At 40.4% G+C, this 19,501-nt stretch overlaps 1 protein-coding gene across 1 annotated transcript; it reads left to right on the top strand.

Moving 5' to 3' along the window:
* The first annotated feature begins 8,753 nt into the window (after window positions 1–8,753).
* LOC126492670 (hemoglobin subunit beta) lies at window positions 8,754–10,109 on the top strand. Its single transcript, XM_050129211.1, has 3 exons — window positions 8,754–8,920; window positions 9,026–9,248; window positions 9,844–10,109. Exons 1-3 carry the CDS (start codon window positions 8,829–8,831, stop codon window positions 9,970–9,972), a joined length of 444 nt encoding a protein of 147 aa, XP_049985168.1. The 5' UTR covers window positions 8,754–8,828; the 3' UTR covers window positions 9,973–10,109.
* Window positions 10,110–19,501: the final 9,392 nt, after the last annotated feature.

Here is a 19,501-nt window from a genome sequence, read left to right as displayed (position 1 = left end):
TATATACATGTATCTGGAATGGTGTGAAAATGTATCTGGAATGGTGTGAAAATGAAAATATGTTTGTATATGCACATACATATATATGTGTACATATATATGTATAGAATCTATTTTTAATAAAAATGAAAATACATTAATTTCCCATGCAATATATTCTGATTATAGCTTCCCTCCCTCTACTCCTCTCACTTCCTCCCATGTTCCCTTTCTGCCCCTCATTAAAAAGACTTCTAAGAGATAACAATCAGATCTAAACAGAATTCTCAACGGATAAATCTAAATGGCTGAGAGATACTTAAAGAATTGTTTAACATCATTAGCCATCAGGGATATGAAAATTAAAACGACCTTGAGATTCCATCATATACCAGTCAGAATGGCTAAGACCGAAAACGCTAATGACAGCACATGCTGGAGAGAATATGGAGCAAGGGGAACACTCCTCCGCTGTTTGGAGGGAGTGCAAACTTGTACAGCCACTTTGGAAATCAGTACAGAGATTTCTTAGAAAATTGGGAATCAATCTACTTCATGACCCAGCAACACCATTCTTGGGCATACACCCAAAGAATGCTCAATCATTTCATGAGGACTCTTGCTCAACTATGTTTATAGCAGCATTATTCATAATAACCCGGAACTTGGAAACAATCTAGATGCCCCTTAACTGAAGAATGGGTAAAGAAAATGTGGTACATTTACATAATGAAGTATCACTCAGCTATTAAAAACAATGACATCAGGAAATTTGAAGGTGAATGGATGGGACTAGAAAAAAAAATCATTCTGAGTAACCAGATCCAGAAAGACAAACATGGTATGTACTTACTCATAAGTAGATATTAGCTGTAAAGGATAACCATGCTACAATCCACAGCTCCAGAGAGGCGAGGTAACAAAGAGGACCCAAAGAGGGGATAGGGATGCATGGATTTCTGTGGGAAGGAAAATAGAAGAGATCTCCTGGGTAGAGTAGGGCAGGCATGGATGGGAACATGAGAGATGGGGTTGGGTGGTAAGAGGAAGGCAAGGGTAGTAAAAGAGACTTCATGGGGGCCTTTTGGCGCAAGGGATATCTCTACAAATCTACAAGGATGACCCCAATTAGAATTCCTAGCAATAGTGGATAGATAGCCTAAACTGGCCATCTCTAATCAGACTGACAACCCTAGTTGTCATCAGGGGACCTTCATTCGGTGATAGAAGTATAAATTTGTACAGGCACTTTGAAATCAATGTGGAAGTTTCTTAGAAAATTGGGAATCAAGCTACCTCAGGATCCAGCTATGCCAGTCTCTGGCATATACCCAAAGGATGATCAATCGTTCCACAATTGTTTATAGTAGTGTTATTCCTAATAGCCAGAAACACTAGTTAAGCACTGGGCTGAGCTCTGAGAATCCTGTTGAAGAGAAGAAAGAAGGATTGTATGAGTTAGAGATGGTGGGGGGTAGGCCAAGGTCATCACAAGGGAACCCAACAGAAACAACTAACCTAGGCTCATAGGAGATCACAGACTAGACTGGCATCTATGGAGTCTGCATGGGACTGACCTAGGCCATTTACATATGTGTGACCGTTGTTGAGCTTGAGCTACTTGTGGGACTCCTAGTGGTGGGAGCAGGACCTGTCCCTAAGGCTTTGCTGGGCTTCCAGGAACCCATTCCTCATACTGGGTTGCCTTGCCCAGTCTTAATACAAGGGGATTAGTCCGACCTCAACTTGACATGCCCTGCTTTCTAAAAATTGTGTTTATCTTTTCTTATTTATTTTACATACTGAACACAGTTCCCCCTCCCTCCTCTTCTCCCACATCCTCCCATGCCTCCCTTTCACACACCCCGTCCATCCACTCTTCCTCTGTCTCTTCCATTCAGATGGGACAAGGCCTCCCCTGGGAATCAACAAAGTATGGCACATCAAGTTGAGGCAGGACCAATCTCCTCCCCCACTGTACCAAGACTGAACAAGGCATCCCACCATAGTGAATAGGCTCCAAAGAGCCAGCCTATGCATCAAGGACTGGTCCTGGTCCCACTGCTAGGGACCCCATAAAAGACCAAGCTACACAACTGTCGCACACATGCAGAGGGCCCAGATCAGTTTCATGTGAGCTCCAGCTGTCTGTCTACAGTCTGTGAGCTCTCACAAGCTCAGGTCAGCAGTCTCTGTGGGTTTCCCCATCATGAACTTGAAAACCGCTTGCTTATAAAACCTCTCCATCTTCTCCTCAACTGGACTCCCGGAGCTTGGTCCAGTGCTTGGCCATTGATCTTTACATCTGCTTCCATCAGGTACTGGACAAAGGCTCCATGATGACAGTTAGGGTAGTCTTCAACCTAATTACGGGGTAAGGCCAGTTCAGGCACTCTCTTAACTCTTACAAGGAGTCTTAGCTGGGGCCAACCTTGTGGACTCCTGGGAGTTTCCCTGGCACCAGGTTTCTCCCCCAACCCCACAATGACCCCCTCTATCAAGATGTCTCTGCCACTATTCTCCCCCTCCTTCCCACTGCCAACTGAACCATCCTGATCCCTCATGTTCCCATCCCCAAATCCCCTCCCCTCTACATCCCTGGTCCTAGTTTACCCAGGACATTCCATCTACTTCCTCTTGCCAGGGAGATCCATGTATCACTCTCAGGGTCCTCCTTGTGATCTGAGTTCTGTAGCCTGATCATTCTTTGCATTACATATAATATCCCCTTATGAGTGAGTATATACCATGTTTGTCTTTCTGGGTCTGGTTTATTCCACTCAGGATGATTTTTTTCTACTTCCAGCCATTTGCCTGCAAATTACATGATGTCATTGTTCTTTTCCACTCAATAATACTCCATAGTGTAGATACATATACCGTATTTTCTTTATTCACTCTTTTGTTGAGGGGCAACTAGGTTGTTTTCAGGTTCTGGCTATTACAAATAATGCTACTATGAACATAGTTGGGCAAGTGTCCTTGTGGTATGGTTGAGTATCCTTAAGGTATATGCTGAAGAGTGGTATCATGTATCTTGAAGTAGATTGATTTACAGTTTTCTGAGAAATCACCATACTGATTTCCAAAGTGACTGTACAGGTTTGCACTCCCATCAGCAGTGAAGGAGTGTTCCTTTTACTCTACAACCTGTCCAACATAGATTGTCATTACCATTTTTGATCTTGGCCATTCTGACTGGTGTAAGATGATGTCTCAGAGTCGTTTGATTTGCATTTACCTGATAGCTAAGCATGTTGAGCCTTTCTTTAATTGTATCTTGGACACATCATGCTTTGTTGGCTGCCATTGGAGGCCTGTTCCTTTCTGAACAGAAACAGAAGAGGATGTATTGGGGAGTTTAAAGGGGAGGGAATTGGAGGAGTTGAGGGAGGGGAAGCTGCAATCAGGATGTAAAATAAATGAATAATATTTTCAACAAATGTTCCACAGCATAAACAAATGTAACACATCATTTATTTTTTAAAAAAAAAATATTTATTTAGGGCTGGAGAGATGGCTCAGGTGGTTAAGAGCATTACCTGCTCTTCCAAAGGTCCTGAGTTCAATTCCCGGCAACCACATGGTAGCTCACAACCATCTGTAATGAGGTCTGGTGCCCTCTTCTGGCCTGCAGACATACACACAGACAGAATATTGTATCCATAACGAATAAATAAATATTATGAAAATATTTATTTATTAATTACATGGAGTGTTCCTGCAGGTCATAAGAGGGCACCAGATCTCATTACAGATGGTTGTAAACCACTATGTGGTTGCTGGAAATTTAGGACCTCTGGAAGAGCAGCCAGTGCTCTTAACCACTGAGCCATGTCTTCAGCCCTTAAATGAATAAATTTATTAATAATAAAAAAATTTTAACAGTCAAACATGACACAATAAAATATAAGATGAAGCAAAACCTCTCATAATGAAGTTAGACATGGAAACAGGGGTAAAAGAGTCCCAAAAGCAGACAAAAGAGTCAGAGACGCATTCCTTCTGATATCCAGGAGTCCCATAAAAATCCTAAGCTAATAGCTATAATGTGTAAATGGAGGTGAAGCTTTTCTTCTGTCTTGACTACCCGGTTCCAAATAAACACATTAAAGTTTATATTCATTGCAGAATGTTTGGCTCATCGCTCAGGTTTATTATTTACTAGCTCTTACAACTTAAATTAATCAATTTCTATTAATCTGTATTTTGTCAAATGGCTTTTCCTGTCCTCTAACATCTTGTTTTCCCAGCAACTGCTTGCATCTCTCTGCCTGACTCTGCCCTCTTCTTTCTTTATTTTCAGTTTGTTTTTCTAACCTAGTCTTATTCTGTTTTGCTATAGGCCAAATCAGCTTTATTATCAACCAATGTGAGTAATACATATTCACAGCATACAGGAGGGTTATCCCACAGCAATAATATATAAGTAGAAGACCTGGTATAAAACCATGTAGGCCCTGTGCTTGTTGCTTCAGTCTCTGTGAGCTCATATGTGCCTTGATTAGATATTTCAGAGGGCTTTGTTTTTCCGGTATCTTCCACTCCTTTTGAGTCTTAAGATCTTTCCACCTCTTCTTTCAACTATTTTTTTTTTGAGGGGAAGGATTTGATTGAACCTCCAATTTAGATTCTCTTTCTACATAATGTCTGGGTGTGGGTTTCTGTATCTGTTCTGATCTCCTGCCTGAGGAAACCTCTTTGATGATGATTGGATAGGGCACTGATCTGAAAACAGCAGAATATCATTAGGAATAATTTAATTAATTATTTTTTGTAATAGATCAGTCATGTTTGATTTTAGTCTAGATCATTGGGCTATATAATTTCTAATTCAGAGTTTTCTAAACTGTGTTGGGTATAAATTACTTCTTGTGGAGTGGACCTTAAGTCAAACCAGACATTGATTGATTGGCTACTCCCAAACATCCTGTGCCACCCTGCCTTAGCATATTTTGCAGGCAGGACAGAGTATAGGTCAAAGGTTTGGTGGATGGGACAGTGTCCATATTTCACCTTCAGTAGCCTGCAGAGGACCTTCCCTCACCAAGGAGACCAGAACATAGTGAACCTCCATATAGGCACCAGCTCGACTTTTCACCATTCATTGTGATATAAGGATGTTGTTCTCAGCAGTGGGGCCACACTGTCAGTTTGTGGAGAGCGACCATTTGTTTTAGCATCTGCCTGAGTTGTTTGTAGATTTCCATTAGATGCCCTTGGCCAACAAGTCAACTGAAAGCATCCTAGACCCGCCACTGAAAATCTTGCAAGGCTACAATAGGTGGGAAGTTGAGACTGTGTCCCTTATTACTAAGAATCTTCCTTCTGATCACTTTTATAAATTCCAAAAAGTTACCGCTGTGCTAATTTTCCATACCATACCCTAAATTCCCCCATTTCCAGCTGTCTCTCCACATAGTGTCTGCCACCGTCCCACCTCCCTCACCTCCTGATCTTTCGAGTTCCCATCCCCACCTGCTCCCAGTCCACACATAAAATCAATTCTCTCTATGCTTTCAAGGAAGATCCATGTTTCCCTCTTGACACCCCCCTCCTTTACCTCATCTCTGGGTCAGATGTTTTATCATTTGCTTAACAGCCCAGATCCACATATAGGAAAATACATACCATCATATTTGTCTTTCTGGGTCTGGGATGCCTCACTCAGAATGATTATTTTCTAGTTTTTTTTTTCCCCCTGCGTCCTAGAGTTTACCCTGTCCAGCAAAGTCCCCAATAGACAAATTAAGAAATAGCCTGCTCCTCTGCCCCTGCTTCCCATGGATGCCTGAGTCAAGTGAAAGAACTGACCTTGAGGTCAGAAGGGCCACACAGTGCCAGCCACTAGGTGCAATACTCTGAGAACAGGCCTTGCACCCTGTCTGGGCAACACAATAAAGCCAATCCCATTGGCAAAGGTGTGGCCAGCTCCGACGTCATTAGCTTGAAAGACTTGTCTCTATCACTCACCTGTCACGTGGCAGCATGGGCAGGAGAGAGATTCCTCTCCCCTCCTCATCAATGCCTCAGGCAGGTGGGGGAGCTAGCCTTGTCTAATCCCCTCCCCCATTTGATTTAGCACTCACAAGAGTGGCCCCTGCACCATGCCTGGGCAACACAATAGAGCTGGCCCTGAAGGGGTAAGTGTGGAAGAGCTGACCCTGAGACATGAAAGCAGATCTGACCCTGCACCTTGCTACAAAGGGTGAACTTGTCAAGGTAATGCAGGAAAACTCACCGTGGTGGCAAAGACAAGGGAGAGCTCCTGGGATGACCAACCCTGCACCTACCCAGGCCGAAAACCTCACCCTAACATCCACATCCAGCCCAATCAGCAATAGACTGTCACCACATGGCAGCTCTGGTCTAAATGCTATAATACCCAATGAAGACCGTTAACCACAATAATACTAATAACAACAACAACAACAACAATAATAATAATAATAATAATAATAATAATAATAATAATAACCAGGCATGAAGGAATGCAAGATGTTCGGGGAATGGGCAATAAAGTAAGAGAATTTATAGATGCCAAGAGTTTTAAAATGGGGAGGGAGGCACTCGAAATATTTGCCTTCCAAATACTGAAGAAAAAGCACAACAGCTTCCTGTATTATCTCATGTGTCTTCACTCTGGAAGCAGAAAACCACAGAAAGAAGCTGTCTAAAACAATCACCATATTGGAGAACTCTGAATAATTCTCTGAAACTCATGTCCTTCCCCAACAGTTCTTAATTGCTAAGAGTCATAGTCTTCTTACTAAAATTACATGGATGGGGAAAACTTGGCAGTTTGTTGTTGTATTCTCATTCTTTGCTGCAGAGCTCCTGTGAAAGTTTAGTGGTGGAGATCTAATATGAGCGGTTGTAGACAGTGTATTTTAGTCATTTCCGTTCTGTTCTTGGCAGCTTTATGTACTACTGGTCCATAATGTTTCAATGAAGTGCATATGTGTGAGGGGTGGGGAGAAACAGAGAGCAATGCACCAGCCAGCAGCCAGCCAGCCAGACACTGGTGGGGAGAGGGGAGCGGAGAGAGAGATCAGAAATGCTTGTAGCTTTTCCTTTTCTCATGGTAACTTTTTGAAGTCTTTGCATAGTTTAATACTTTTACACATTTCTGTAATGTGTGTTTGTCATTTTCACCCACATGGGCTTCTTTCCTTCCTCTCATGCTACTGTGGCCTTTTTCCCAAGAACCTCCTCCTATATTTATGCCTTCTGTTTTTGTGACTCTTGGAGTTTATTTAGTTTCTTGCAGCTTTTAACACCAAGAAGGAAAAGTCTACTTCAGAAGTTCTTAGTGTAAAACGTTAAGGATGTTTTATGTGAGAGTTTAGAAGGTAGGAAGTAGAGGGAAACTGGAAAATCCATAAAGATGAAAATTAAACAGTTTAATAGTAACAATAAATAAGTGTACACAGCAAGTGGAGCTAGGTAAGGACTATCAAACACGAAAATGACTCTAAAACATGACATTCATACTGCCCAGAAAGCAGCAAAATGGACGAATGAATCAATAATGAAAGCAAAGTAAGAAAGAGAGGAAGGAAGGAAGGAAGGAAGGAAGGAAGGAAGGAAGGAAGGAAGGAAGGAAGGAAGGAAGGAAAGGATGAAGGGAGAGAGAGAGGGAGGTAAGGAGAGAAGAAAGAGGGAGGGAAGAAGGAAGAAAGAAAAAAAATTTGAACACAGGAAGAATTTTTCAACCTTTCTGCCACTAGGTTTTCCCGATACTGAATTTAAGTGATAGGAAGTTCCTCTGCTCCTCCAGACATCCACAGATGATTACAGATAGAGAATGTTCACTCTTCCTCTTTAGTCTTTCCTTCCAGATAACCAAGTCCCCAAATATTACCACCAGTCTTTGGGTTCTAACAAGCTTTGTATCTGTATTGATTTTCTTCTGAATTGAGAGTTCTGTTTCCATCTCTGGGTCCCCAAAACTTAAAGAGTAACAAGTGTATAAGACACACTCAATTTAGCTGCTTCTCTAAACTTACTGGACTAAGTGAACAGATTAAAGAAACAAGGAAACACACAAAAGACCAACTTGAAGTAAGTGAACGCATGTTTAATTTTTTTCCCTGGAGGTTTAATCCAAAATTAAATAAAAACAGAATTAAAGAAACATTAAGCCGGGCGATGGTGGCGCACGCCTTTAGTCCCAGCACTCGGGAGGCAGAGGCAGGCGGATCTCTGTGAGTTCGAGACCAGCCTGGTCTACAGAGCTAGTGCCAGGAAAGGCTCTAAAAGCCACAGAGAAACCCTGTCTTGAAAACAAACAAACAAGCAAACAAACAAAAAAGAAACATTAGAAGAATGATTATTTTGTTTTCTTGTTTATGCTGCATAACGTGAATTCTCAGGGAAGAGCCTCTTAAACATTCAAGCTAAAACAAAATAAACAAACAAACGAAAAACCTAACAGGTCATTTTTCTACTCATAATATGCTACTATTTTTCATTTCTGTAGTAAACAATATTGAATAAGAATCTAATAGACCAACTATGTTATTTATTCAAAAATTCATAAATTTAGTTGCCAAAAAAAAAGATGTTTTAGGGCCAGTGAATGCTGAAAGGATAAGAACAGATCATATTGGGAGGGAGGACACAGAACTCAGATCCCTAAGTCAGTGCCATAGCCACCCTGGGTAGATATGGTTGTCATTGCTGAAGCCTCATCCTACAGAGTCACACCCTGACATTGGCCAATCTGCTCACAGCGGGCAGAGAAGGCAGGAGCCAGGGCAGGGCATAAAAGGTGGGGCAGGACAAGTTGCTCCTCACACTTGCTTCTGACAAAGTTGTGTTGAAGCACAAGCCCAGAAACAGACACCATGGTGCACCTGACTGATGCCGAGAAGGCTGCCATCTCCGGCCTGTGGGGGAAGGCCAACGCTGACGCAGTTGGCGCTGAGGCCCTGAGCAGGTTGGTACTGAGGTTACAATGCAGCTCACAAGTGGGTGCGTGGAGATACAGGTCTGTTTTCCACAGGCACTAACTTCCAGCTTCCTCTGGTTGTCTTCTCCTTAGGCTGCTGATTGTCTACCCTTGGACCCAGAGGTTCTTTGAACACTTTGGGGACCTGTCCTCTGCCTCTGCTGTCATGGGCAATGCCCAGGTGAAAGCCCATGGCAAGAAGGTGATCCATGCCTTTGCTGACGGCCTGAAACACCTGGACAACCTCAAAGGCACCTTTTCTGCCCTGAGTGAGCTGCACTGTGACAAGCTGCACGTGGATCCTGAGAACTTCAGGGTGAGTCTGATGGGTTTGCCTGTGGTTTCCTTCCTCTGGTTTTGGGGTTCACCTTCCCATCAGAAGGAAGAGGGAAGAGACTCTAGGGAGAGGTTTGGATGGAAGATGACTGCTTGCGCCCTGTGGAGGGCCGGCAAGAGTTTGACGACTTTACTTCCCCTCACTATTGTGGTCTCCCCTCTTTGTTCTTTGAGGCTGTGATTTCTTCTTTCTCCAAGAAACTCTTCATTTTCGCTTCCAGTTTTAAAATCTATTTCTTCTTCTTAATCTGCTTTATTTCTTATTTTGTTTTCTTTCAAGTATTTCCTGGTAATTTGCTTTGAGGACAGGGAAGATAGGCAATCCCCTGCTTCCTTGCACAGCTCTCAAGAATACCAGAGCCCACTGGCTCTCTGACTAGGCTCATAGGGAAGAATATAATTTGCCTATAGATTCTGTTGACATAGAGGATTCTCATCAGCACTGGCGGGCGGGACCCAGCTGTCATTCTGCTTCTGCTTTAAGACTGTAACCATAAGTTGTGGTTTGAAACGAGCCTGCAGTGTCTGGTGTTTTTGCTCTAGTATCATGAGATGCCTGTTCTGTCTTCCCACAGCTCCTGGGCAATATGATCGTGATTGTGCTGTCCCACGACCTGGGCAAGGATTTCACCCCCGCTGCACAGGCTGCCTTTCAGAAGGTGGTGGCTGGTGTGGCCTCTGCCCTGGCTCACAAGTACCACTAACCCCCTTTCCTGCTCTTGTTTATGCACTAATTTTTTTTTTTTTTTGTCCCCTGGAGAAAGCTCTTAATTTGGGCTAAATAATGAAGACCTTTGGGCTTCTACTTCTATCTAATAAAAGATATTTATTTTCCTTGCAATGGGTGTGTTTTAATTGTATTTCTTGGAAGAATTCATATGAAGCAATTAAAGTATAAAGTAACTGGGCTGTGTTTGGGGAAGTAACGGGAGGATAAGAGTCATGTCATTCTATTTCAGTTAAAACCATTCAAAAATAAAATAGAGAAAAGAAATGAGTATTCAGAAAAAGGCTATTCCTTTTGACTTTGAGCTAATAAGCTGGTATCTGGTGCTTTGTGATAGGCGATGAGCTAGTAATCAGTTGTTATGGGAACTGCCGATGCCATTCCTTATCACTCAGAAAAGAATTCAACTTAGGGTTTCATTTACAGCATAGATTTTTCACTAGCTGTTCTCAGAAACTTCTCTTGTATTTCCACTCACTGCCTGGTGCCTCAGAGACCTCACTTCAATCATTTCTCCTGTTTGCAATTCTCACTCTGAAGGGTTTTCTTCCATGCTTTTCTACTCCAATGTCTCATCCTCTCCTGACCTCTATGTTAGATAACCCCACTGTGTTACAGAGATATGCTGGAAACTGGAAAGACAGCTCTTGAGTCATTGTCCCCTGCCTCTCCCATCAGTAGTGTCCTATGAATCTCCACACACTTGCAGCTTGCACGGGAGATCAGGGGTGTCGATACTGGTAAACACTGGACTGGGGAGAATATGAGAAAATATTCTGTTTCTTGATAGGCATTGCTGACCTTGGGAGCTTTCCTGAGCTCACAGCAAAGAGAATTACAAATGTGTCTGTTTTGAATATCCACTAAAGGATTGGAGATTGGCATCTCCCTGAACTTGCTTCTGATGTGTGTGTGTGTGTGTGTGTGTGTGTGTGTGTGTGTTTCCGGCTATTTAATATGAGTTTCAAGTGTTCTATTCTACCACAAGTCTGGCAATGGTGTTAGACTAATGTGTGTGATACATGCTGACTAATTAGATATCAATTATGAGATTGTATGGTGAAGCCATCAAAATGAAATTAAATTTACCTGTTGCCTTAAACTCTAAAATGAACTTAAGATGGAAAAATACAACATATCTAGAATAAAACATAGAGCAAAATTCATTAAGTGTGGCTGTAAGCCAGGTTTGCGTCTATGCCTATGATCTCAACACTTGAAAAGCTGAGTCACAATCATGAGTCTGCTGCCCCACCTAGGATGAGTGTTTGTTTTAACACACACACACACACACACATGTTCACATATGCTCCAACATATCTTTTGTCTCTTTTATAGCAGCTATTTTAACAGAAAAAAAAGTGTTATCTCTTAGTAGTTTTTTATTTGAATTTCCTGATATTGAGTTTCTTTTCATATATGTTTGGAAATTTGTGTGACTTCTCTGGAAAAACTGTTTTGTTCCTTTTTCTGTGTTCTTTCTAGTAGATTATTTGAGTTCCTTATATACTTTTTATACTAATCTGTTGTTAGAATTAATTCACAGATATATCCTCCCCTTTTATAAATTGACTTTCGTTTTCTTGATTATTCTCTATGCTGTGCAGAAGCTTTGTTATTTTCACCTTGTTTTACTTGTTCATTTTTGTGTCTTGTTCACCCTTTCTCTTGCCCAGAAAAAGGAACAAAACAGTTTTTCCAGAGAAGTCACACAAATTTCCAAACATATATGAAAAGAAACTCAATATCAGGAAATTCAAATAAAAAACTACTAAGAGATAACACTTTTTTTTCTGTTAAAATAGCTGCTATAAAAGAGACAAAAGATATGTTGGAGCATATGTGAACATGTGTGTGTGTGTGTGTGTGTGTGTGTGTTATAGACATACTAGCAGTTGCCACTTCTGAAGCTTTCATTCTCATCTGGTATTTTTGTAGATGAGAGATTCCTCAGTCTTAGCTCATGGCATGTGTGATGAGTGTTCACAGGCATGGTGAGACATGTTAGGTTTTGCACGAGCTTTATTGGAGGCCAGTAGCATGCATACAGACTATCACAATCTAGTCAAGTGCATAAAAAAATGACTTGGGAAAGTTAAATGTCTTTAGTTTAGATCTAAGTGCCTTAGAGGTAACCGCCAGGTAAGAAATGACTCTAAATTTAAAAAACAAAACAGCAAAAACCAGCAGCCAAACTCTGCATGCTCCTTTACATGTGGCTCCTGTATTCACAGTCAGCTGTCCACCTACATCAGGTCCATGAGGGTGGGGGACCAGCTGAGCACTGGTAAAATGTATCCTCTACTCACAGTGAGCCATCCACCTACATCAGGTCATTGAGGGTAGGGACCAGCTGAGCACTGGTAAAATGTATCTTCTACTCACAGTGAGCTATCCACCTACATCAGGCAATGAGGTAGGGACCAGCTGAGCACTGGTAAAATATGCATTCCTGTTAGAGTGAAGCTGTTTTATAAAACATGGGACCCCTACAATCCACAATCAACTATCTGCCAATATGAAAGTTATATTAACTAGTTCTGAAAGCAATGTCTTCTTGTTTCATACAAAACTGAAGATTTTCACAACCTACCCACTATTTGATATAAGTGAACTTGCCAAAGAGATAAACAAGCAAGCAAACAAACAAATAACAACCCTTCACATAGCAGGTGGGCTGACTGACCACTTGTCAGCATTTAGAAGACCACTAACAAATACAGATTGTAAGAGACAGTACATGTCATTTAAGAGCTATACCTGTATATTTAACCATTATATAATGCAACATCTTTAGGTTTCTGTCAATTATTAATTCTTAGTGCTTAAGCTGATTTAATCAGAAACTCCCCACAGCAGGTTTGAAAACTGAATTTTTATTTGGCATATTGAAATAGGCATAGTTCACTTATTTCATGTATTATTAGGAAAATCTAAAGTGCACATACTGGGAATGAAAATAAGATGGGACCCTTATGGTGATTTTTTACTGCACCAAGACTGTAATTCTGAGAGCAGGTTTCTAATTCTCTCTCCCTCCCTCCCTCTCTCCCTCTCTCCCTCTTTCCCTCCCTCCCTTCCTCCCTCCTTCCCTCCCTCCCTCCCTCCTTCCCTCCCTCCCTTCCATACTCCCCTCTCTCTTTCCCTCCCTCCCTTCCATACTCCCTTCCTCCCTCTATCTCATAGATTTATGTACTTCAAAAACCAAGAACCTATGCAGGATGTATTTTTGACTCATCTAAAGGCTTCCCAGCTAGGTTTCCTTATCAGCAGAGACAGCCACAGCCGGCAATGTGGTGATGTGTTGATGTGAACTGCCACTCACTGCTGCTTCATCCTGACAGACTTGTTGACTCAGCTCCCCAGAGTACTGGAGGGAATGAAGGGGAGAGACTAAACCAGACCACCAGCCACACGGAAATAGGGGCAGGAGACAAATATTGATAGCTCAGGAATCAAAAGACTGGGCTATAAATGGAAATGAAAAGTAAGCCACATCATTTAATAATTAAACCCCTTTTAGGCAAAATTTTATAGAAGGTATTTTAAACCAAAGAGGAGTTTAATATAGGTACAAACTGCATTTGGTATCTAACTTTAACTTTCTCTCAGGTTACCTCAAGCTTGCTTCATTACACAAGTTCTCCAAACTTCCCTTCTTGGTTTTGCCATCTATACACATTACTAAAATTTTTAAGTGTAATATTAAGAAAAGAAAATGCTCATTGAACATTGCTGACCATCAAATGAATAAGCATTAATGGAGATCTATTTAGCAGTGGTAAAATGTTAAGGTTGACAAAACTCTCAGAATCCAGCTGACTTTTCACTCCCATATTGACATAAATTCGCCTAAAAAAGACCATTCATGTCTTATATCAATTAAATAATCTAAATTTTGGTGAAAGCTATTCAGAACCTGTAGATGGCTATAGTTAAATAGATGTATTATTTATGTTTAATCATGTTTCTATATAATATAAGATAGTATATTTTTAAATGTATATTAAAATAGAATATAATATGTTATAAAATACTTTATGTTTCAGATAAGATTAGCATATTATTTATAGACATAAAATATTCAGTGAATAAAATAATAGAGAAAATACTAGTAACTGAAAAGAACATTTATAAAATAATAGTCATAACAATGCACACGTATTTGCAAATTCTTTAAGTTTGTGGTTAACTGTTCTGTTGATATCAGCATATTTGGAATCTCTAAGAGCCCAAGTCTTTGGAGAAACTTTGTAAGATGTTCTTATCTATGTTTTCAGCCATATCAAAACGCTAACTGACCTGACCACATTTAAAAACAGACTTGCTTCAAGTGTTTTTGAAGTAGTAAGAAAAAAAAAAAATCAGTGGAACACTTCTGCCCCCTACCGGTCTGCTTTAATCAGTATTCTGAAACAGCATTGAGTCATCCAAGAAGAAAGTCTCAAAGAATTGCCCAGAAGCGATTGAGGATACGGTGTGGGCTGGGCGTACTTCTGGAAGATTATTAACTGATACAGGAGGGCCTAGCCCGTGGAGGGTCTATTCTTAGGCAGGTGATTCTGGTCTTTCAAAGAAAGGTGGGTAATTGGGATGGTAATTGGGATGGCTGGAGTTCCTTCCCAGCATCCACATTAGCCGAATAATAGTAGCTCACAGAAGCCTTTACTGCAGATTCAGGAGAACTTCAGGCCTCAGCCTTCCTGGAATCCATACTCACAGACACAAAATTAACAAAAAATAAAGATTAATCTCTTAAAGAAACTAAAATATTAAAATATTCAAAAGACAACAATAGATTTCTATGCCATCTTACTGCATTCCTGACCCTTCTAATTATGCCTACTCTTATCAGGGGACTTGGGGAACAGAATTAAAAAGAAAGAGCCCCAAGATTTGAAGGAGCATAAAAGGGAAACGAATTCTATATAGTGGGTTCTAAGCCTCATGCAGAACGCCTACTGCATGGTACCTAGAGCTTCATCACAGTAGATGCCTCTGCGAAACAGCACTTGACCATGCTAGTACACATCTCTGACTTGCAAAAGACCCTGAACATGTATTAATTTTAGTGACTGAGAATGTTAGTCACAGGAAATGGTTCTCAGACTCTGGAGGAGGAGAATGCAGGAAGCTCTCAGGGGGAAGAGCCAATGCTGGGCAATTCTCCAATGGTAGTATACAACTCAATGCTCTTGGGCTAGACATTTAGGGCCCAAGAGATACCTAAAAAGAGGTATAAGTAAGTGGTCCCGATTTTCTGGCTGGACTCTGGGAATCTCCTTGCTGTTGCCTTTTCTCCTAACCTGCTAAGTATCTTCAATCCTCTAACAGACACAAGTAAGTACATAGTTATGTTCAAAGGAAGCTTGTGGCAGAGGGCAGGAGAATACCGGAAAATGGCAGAAGGCGCTCCTCAGTGTTCACCATGGGGTACACCACTTAACTCTAGGCAAGTTGATCTGAAACTGTGGTGTACTTTTATCTTACATTGAGTAGCTGAGTCATCAGATAAGATTTTTCCCCATTTAGATTGTATTTACACAATGACTATATATATATGTGTGTGTGTGTGTGTGTGTGTGTATATATATATATATATATATATATATATCAAGGCACACTAAATAGAGGCACATTAAATTTCATAGTGGTAAATAAGGCTTAGTCATTTAAAAAGTTTAGTAGAAACAATTTATGTATACACGGATGAATGTCTGACTAATTCCCACAAAATGCACTGAGCACTAGAGCACTAGAATATCAGGTACTGGTCTAGATGCATATTAAAAAACCCAAACTCAGAGACGTTAGCTCCGGATATGGTAAGGATCTTAGTTGTGACTAGGTAGGAATAGAGGTCTACTTTAAGCCAATGCTTCCGTCACTGGATGGTCTAGAAACAGGTGACGCTTTTAGAAAATAGGATGTTATAGTCAGTTTGAGGTAATACATCTTGGCTTTGGGAGTATGTTATGATCAAATTTAATCTGAAGTCCGGAAAGTTAAATTTGTTTAAAGTAGCAATTATTTTTGTCTCAATGATGGTAATTTTATGAGTTCCCTAATGTCATCTGTTGCTGCAATAGAAATTTATCTGATTTATGAAGCTATTATCCTCAAATACTAGCTTGAGAATGGATTCATAATCATTCTAATCTTTCGGGTAATTTATCAGCAAGAGAATTAAACTTCAAAGTAACAGTCTCTTTTACACAGCCAAGTACATGGCGGGGTTCAGGTCCAATTGCATGCAGCCCCAGTCAGAATATCCCCCAATATTGTAGGAGCATAACACTACAAGGAGCCAGATCAAGACTTTAGGTAACTACTGATCTTAGTATCACAGTGAAAGACAAATGAAACTGAAAGACCCCCGGAGTGGGGAGACTCTCATTCAAGACTCAGGATAACACGACTCCCCAGGAACTCACGAGAGACTGTCCTTGCTACAATCACATGAGGTTTATTGACGGGAACCAGTGTGCTGGGGCTGAAACTCATTTCCCACACAGGGGTAGAGGAGTTCGACCCCAAGTAGCTGGGAGAGGGGGTATTTAGGGGAAGAAACCACAACCCAAAGGCGGTAGGGAGGACGTCATTGGAAAATTCTGAAAATACCAGTGATAATCACAAGGAGGTAACTCCCCGTTTCTCAAGATTATTTTCAAGATTATAATCTAACTTTATAGTCAGCTAGTTCCTGGAACAGAGTCACTGAACTGTCTCACCTAGATTTTTGGTTCTTCTCTCCTTGCTAGATTTTTGGCTCTATTCTTCCTGCTAGAGGGGTCTGGATTTATCTGGGTCTTTCTAAACAAAAGATTCGAGTTGGCTAATGCTTACTACCAACCAAAAACAAACAAACAAACAAACACCCTGAAGGGTCTGTTTGCTTTCCTTTTGATGAATTATCAATTTACTCTTCTGATAAATTACCAGTTTCTTCCAAAATGACTGTTCTACTGTCCTACACAACCCCATTTGCCAGTTGGTTTATGTGAGAAGAACAGATCCATAGATGTCCATTATTTTTAAAGAACTTCATGCCAACTTATGATAAGGCCAAATTGGCTGACTCTGCGTTATATATTTAACTATAATTAAATAAGCAGTGTCTAATGTTTTAATTGGAGAAAAGAGACTATTTTGTACTAATAGAAAATAAAGTGAGGCAACAATACAGCACAATGGTGCATATTTGGAGTACTCAATTGTAGTGGAATCAAGGTATAAAGAGCAGCTTCTCCTTTAATCAATTTTTTTGTTTAACAAAAAATTGTTAAAAAATTTTTTGTGTTTTATTGTTACATAATCATCCAGCTATACCATTGTACTTACTTCTGAGTGTCTATGTCATGATACATAGTTCCTTCTACATGGTTATACTTAGCATCCTCACCACCCTCCCTTCTGCTCTGCTCCCCCTTGACAGACTCTATTCTCTTACCAACAGTTTCCTCCTGCATTCATTGTATAGATACTCCACAGCCTTCTCCAGCACCATCTCTGCTCTCTTTCATCACTTCATCCTCTCTCATAGTACTAACCTTGCTTTGATGACCTGCTCCCCATTGCTCCCCCCATTATAGATGTGAAATTATAGAAATTTCATCACATCTATAATGAAACTTAAACCGATGTTCCACATATAATAGGAAGCATGCAAACATGCAGAATTTGTCTGGATCTGGCTTTAGTTTGCTTAGCATAATCTCCGATTGCATTCATTTTCCTGTGAATGCCATAGTTTCAGTATTCTGACTGAGATACAGTAACTCTAGGGAGTTTTCATTTGCATCTCCTTAAAAATGCCAAGTAGTCTTTCAAACATTTATTGCCTTTATTTCTCTGTTGATAACTGTCTATTCAGCCCAAGGGCCCCTTCAATGGATAACTTTTTCCATATTAGTTTTTTGGGTTCTTTACATATTCACAATATTAATTTCTGGTTCAATGTACAGCCAGCCAAGATTTTTCTTTATTCAGTAGATTGTGAGATAATCATTTTGCACATTCATGTGTCATTTAGAGAATCAAACTTTTTTCACCTTTTGTTGGGAAAAGTAATGGGAGAATATTGGAGCTATCTGTTAATTACAAATCTCATATGTATGTCTATATCATGTTTTATCTGCACATACACACACATATACACACACGTAGCAATGTCTTCACCCTTTTTTTAAATTCATTTATTAAAGATTTCTGTCTCTTCCCCACCACCGCCTCCCATTTCCCTCCCCCTCCCCCTATCAAGTCCCCCTCCCTCATCAGCCCAAAGAGCAATCAGGGTTCCCTGCCCTGTGGGAAGTCCAAGGACCACCCACCTCCATCCAGGTCTAGTAAGGTGAGCATCCAAACTGCCTAGGCTTCCACAAAGCCAATACGTGCAGTAGGATCAAAAACCCATTGCCATTGTTCTTGAGTTCTCCAGTAGTCTTCCTTGTCCGCTATGTTCAGCGAGACCGGTTTTATCCTGGGCTTTTTTCAGACCCAGGCCAGCTGGCCTTGGTGAGTTCCCGATAGCACATCCCCATTGTCTCAGTGTGTGGGTGCACCCCTCACAGTCCTGAGTTTTTGAAGCTTGTTATCAACAATACACCTTTCTTCTTTTTATTAAACACCATGTATTATTCATAGTGTGAGGGGATTTATGTGATTAGTGTAGTTCTCACCATTTGCTTCTGTGCTGTGCTTAACAATACAAAGATATATTATCTAATTTTCAATAGACTGTAGTATAGTAATTTTTCTTAACTACTTAGTATGCTTCTGCACTTTTTGCCCAGTAAAATCTGGGGTTACAAATAGTTTAGATCTTTAAAATCACATATAAATTTGAGAATTGGGTTAGTTGGCAGACAGGAGTACATTTAATTCTCTTTTGTGATTCCAATGGCTAATACAATTCATTGATCACTCAGCATAGAAGATGGCATATTGTGTTATAAGGCTTGAAATCTACCTTATCAAACTTTATTTCATGGGAGAGAGATTTCAGCTTTGTGTCTATTTTCTTCAGAGATATGAGGAGTGAGAGACTTGATGATGTGCACACTCTGTATCTAGTTTGATCTTGGTATACAGTAACAGATGATGACTGAAATTAGAGCTCTCGGAGTTTCTCTCTCATAGTTTTAGATTCAGTGCACTCTCGGTAAAAGGATTCAAAGCTTATGGGCCCTTCCTTTTCTGTCCCTGTAAATAATAATGTGGATATTATAAGTTATTATAGAGATCATTTCAGTAGGTTATCATAAGAATTTAATAAGCTTATATATGTAAGATGGTAAAATACATATTAAATGATAACCATTTCTTTCAATATGCAACAATTAATTCCTTAATCAAAGGAGTGCCTGTTTATTCTAGTTCATCCTCCTTGATGTTTTTCATGTAGATGTGAATATTGGCGAAGAATATGATAAGACCTCACTCAGTCTTGGTGGTATTCTTCAATCTTCAATCTTGTGCTTGTTAAAGTACCAGGGCGTGGATAGACA

This window comes from Alexandromys fortis, unplaced genomic scaffold (genome assembly GCF_014885135.2).
Source record: "Alexandromys fortis isolate MF-2015 unplaced genomic scaffold, M_Fortis_MF-2015_v1.1 scaffold_303, whole genome shotgun sequence".
NCBI lineage: Eukaryota > Metazoa > Chordata > Mammalia > Rodentia > Cricetidae > Alexandromys > Alexandromys fortis.
The sequence above is the reverse complement of the archived record's forward strand: the minus strand, read 5'-3'. Positions and strand labels throughout refer to the sequence as shown.

What these genes read in the sequence shown, in the direction of transcription:
- LOC126492670 (XM_050129211.1), top strand. Translation starts at nt 8,829, where the DNA reads ATGGTGCACCTGACTGATGCCGAGAAGGCTGCCATCTCCGGCCTGTGG. An exon ending in GGCGCTGAGGCCCTGAGCAG is followed by an intron (nt 8,921 to 9,025) that starts GTTGGTACTGAG and finishes TCTTCTCCTTAG; the next exon opens with GCTGCTGATTGTCTACCCTT. An exon ending in TGGATCCTGAGAACTTCAGG is followed by an intron (nt 9,249 to 9,843) that starts GTGAGTCTGATG and finishes GTCTTCCCACAG; the next exon opens with CTCCTGGGCAATATGATCGT.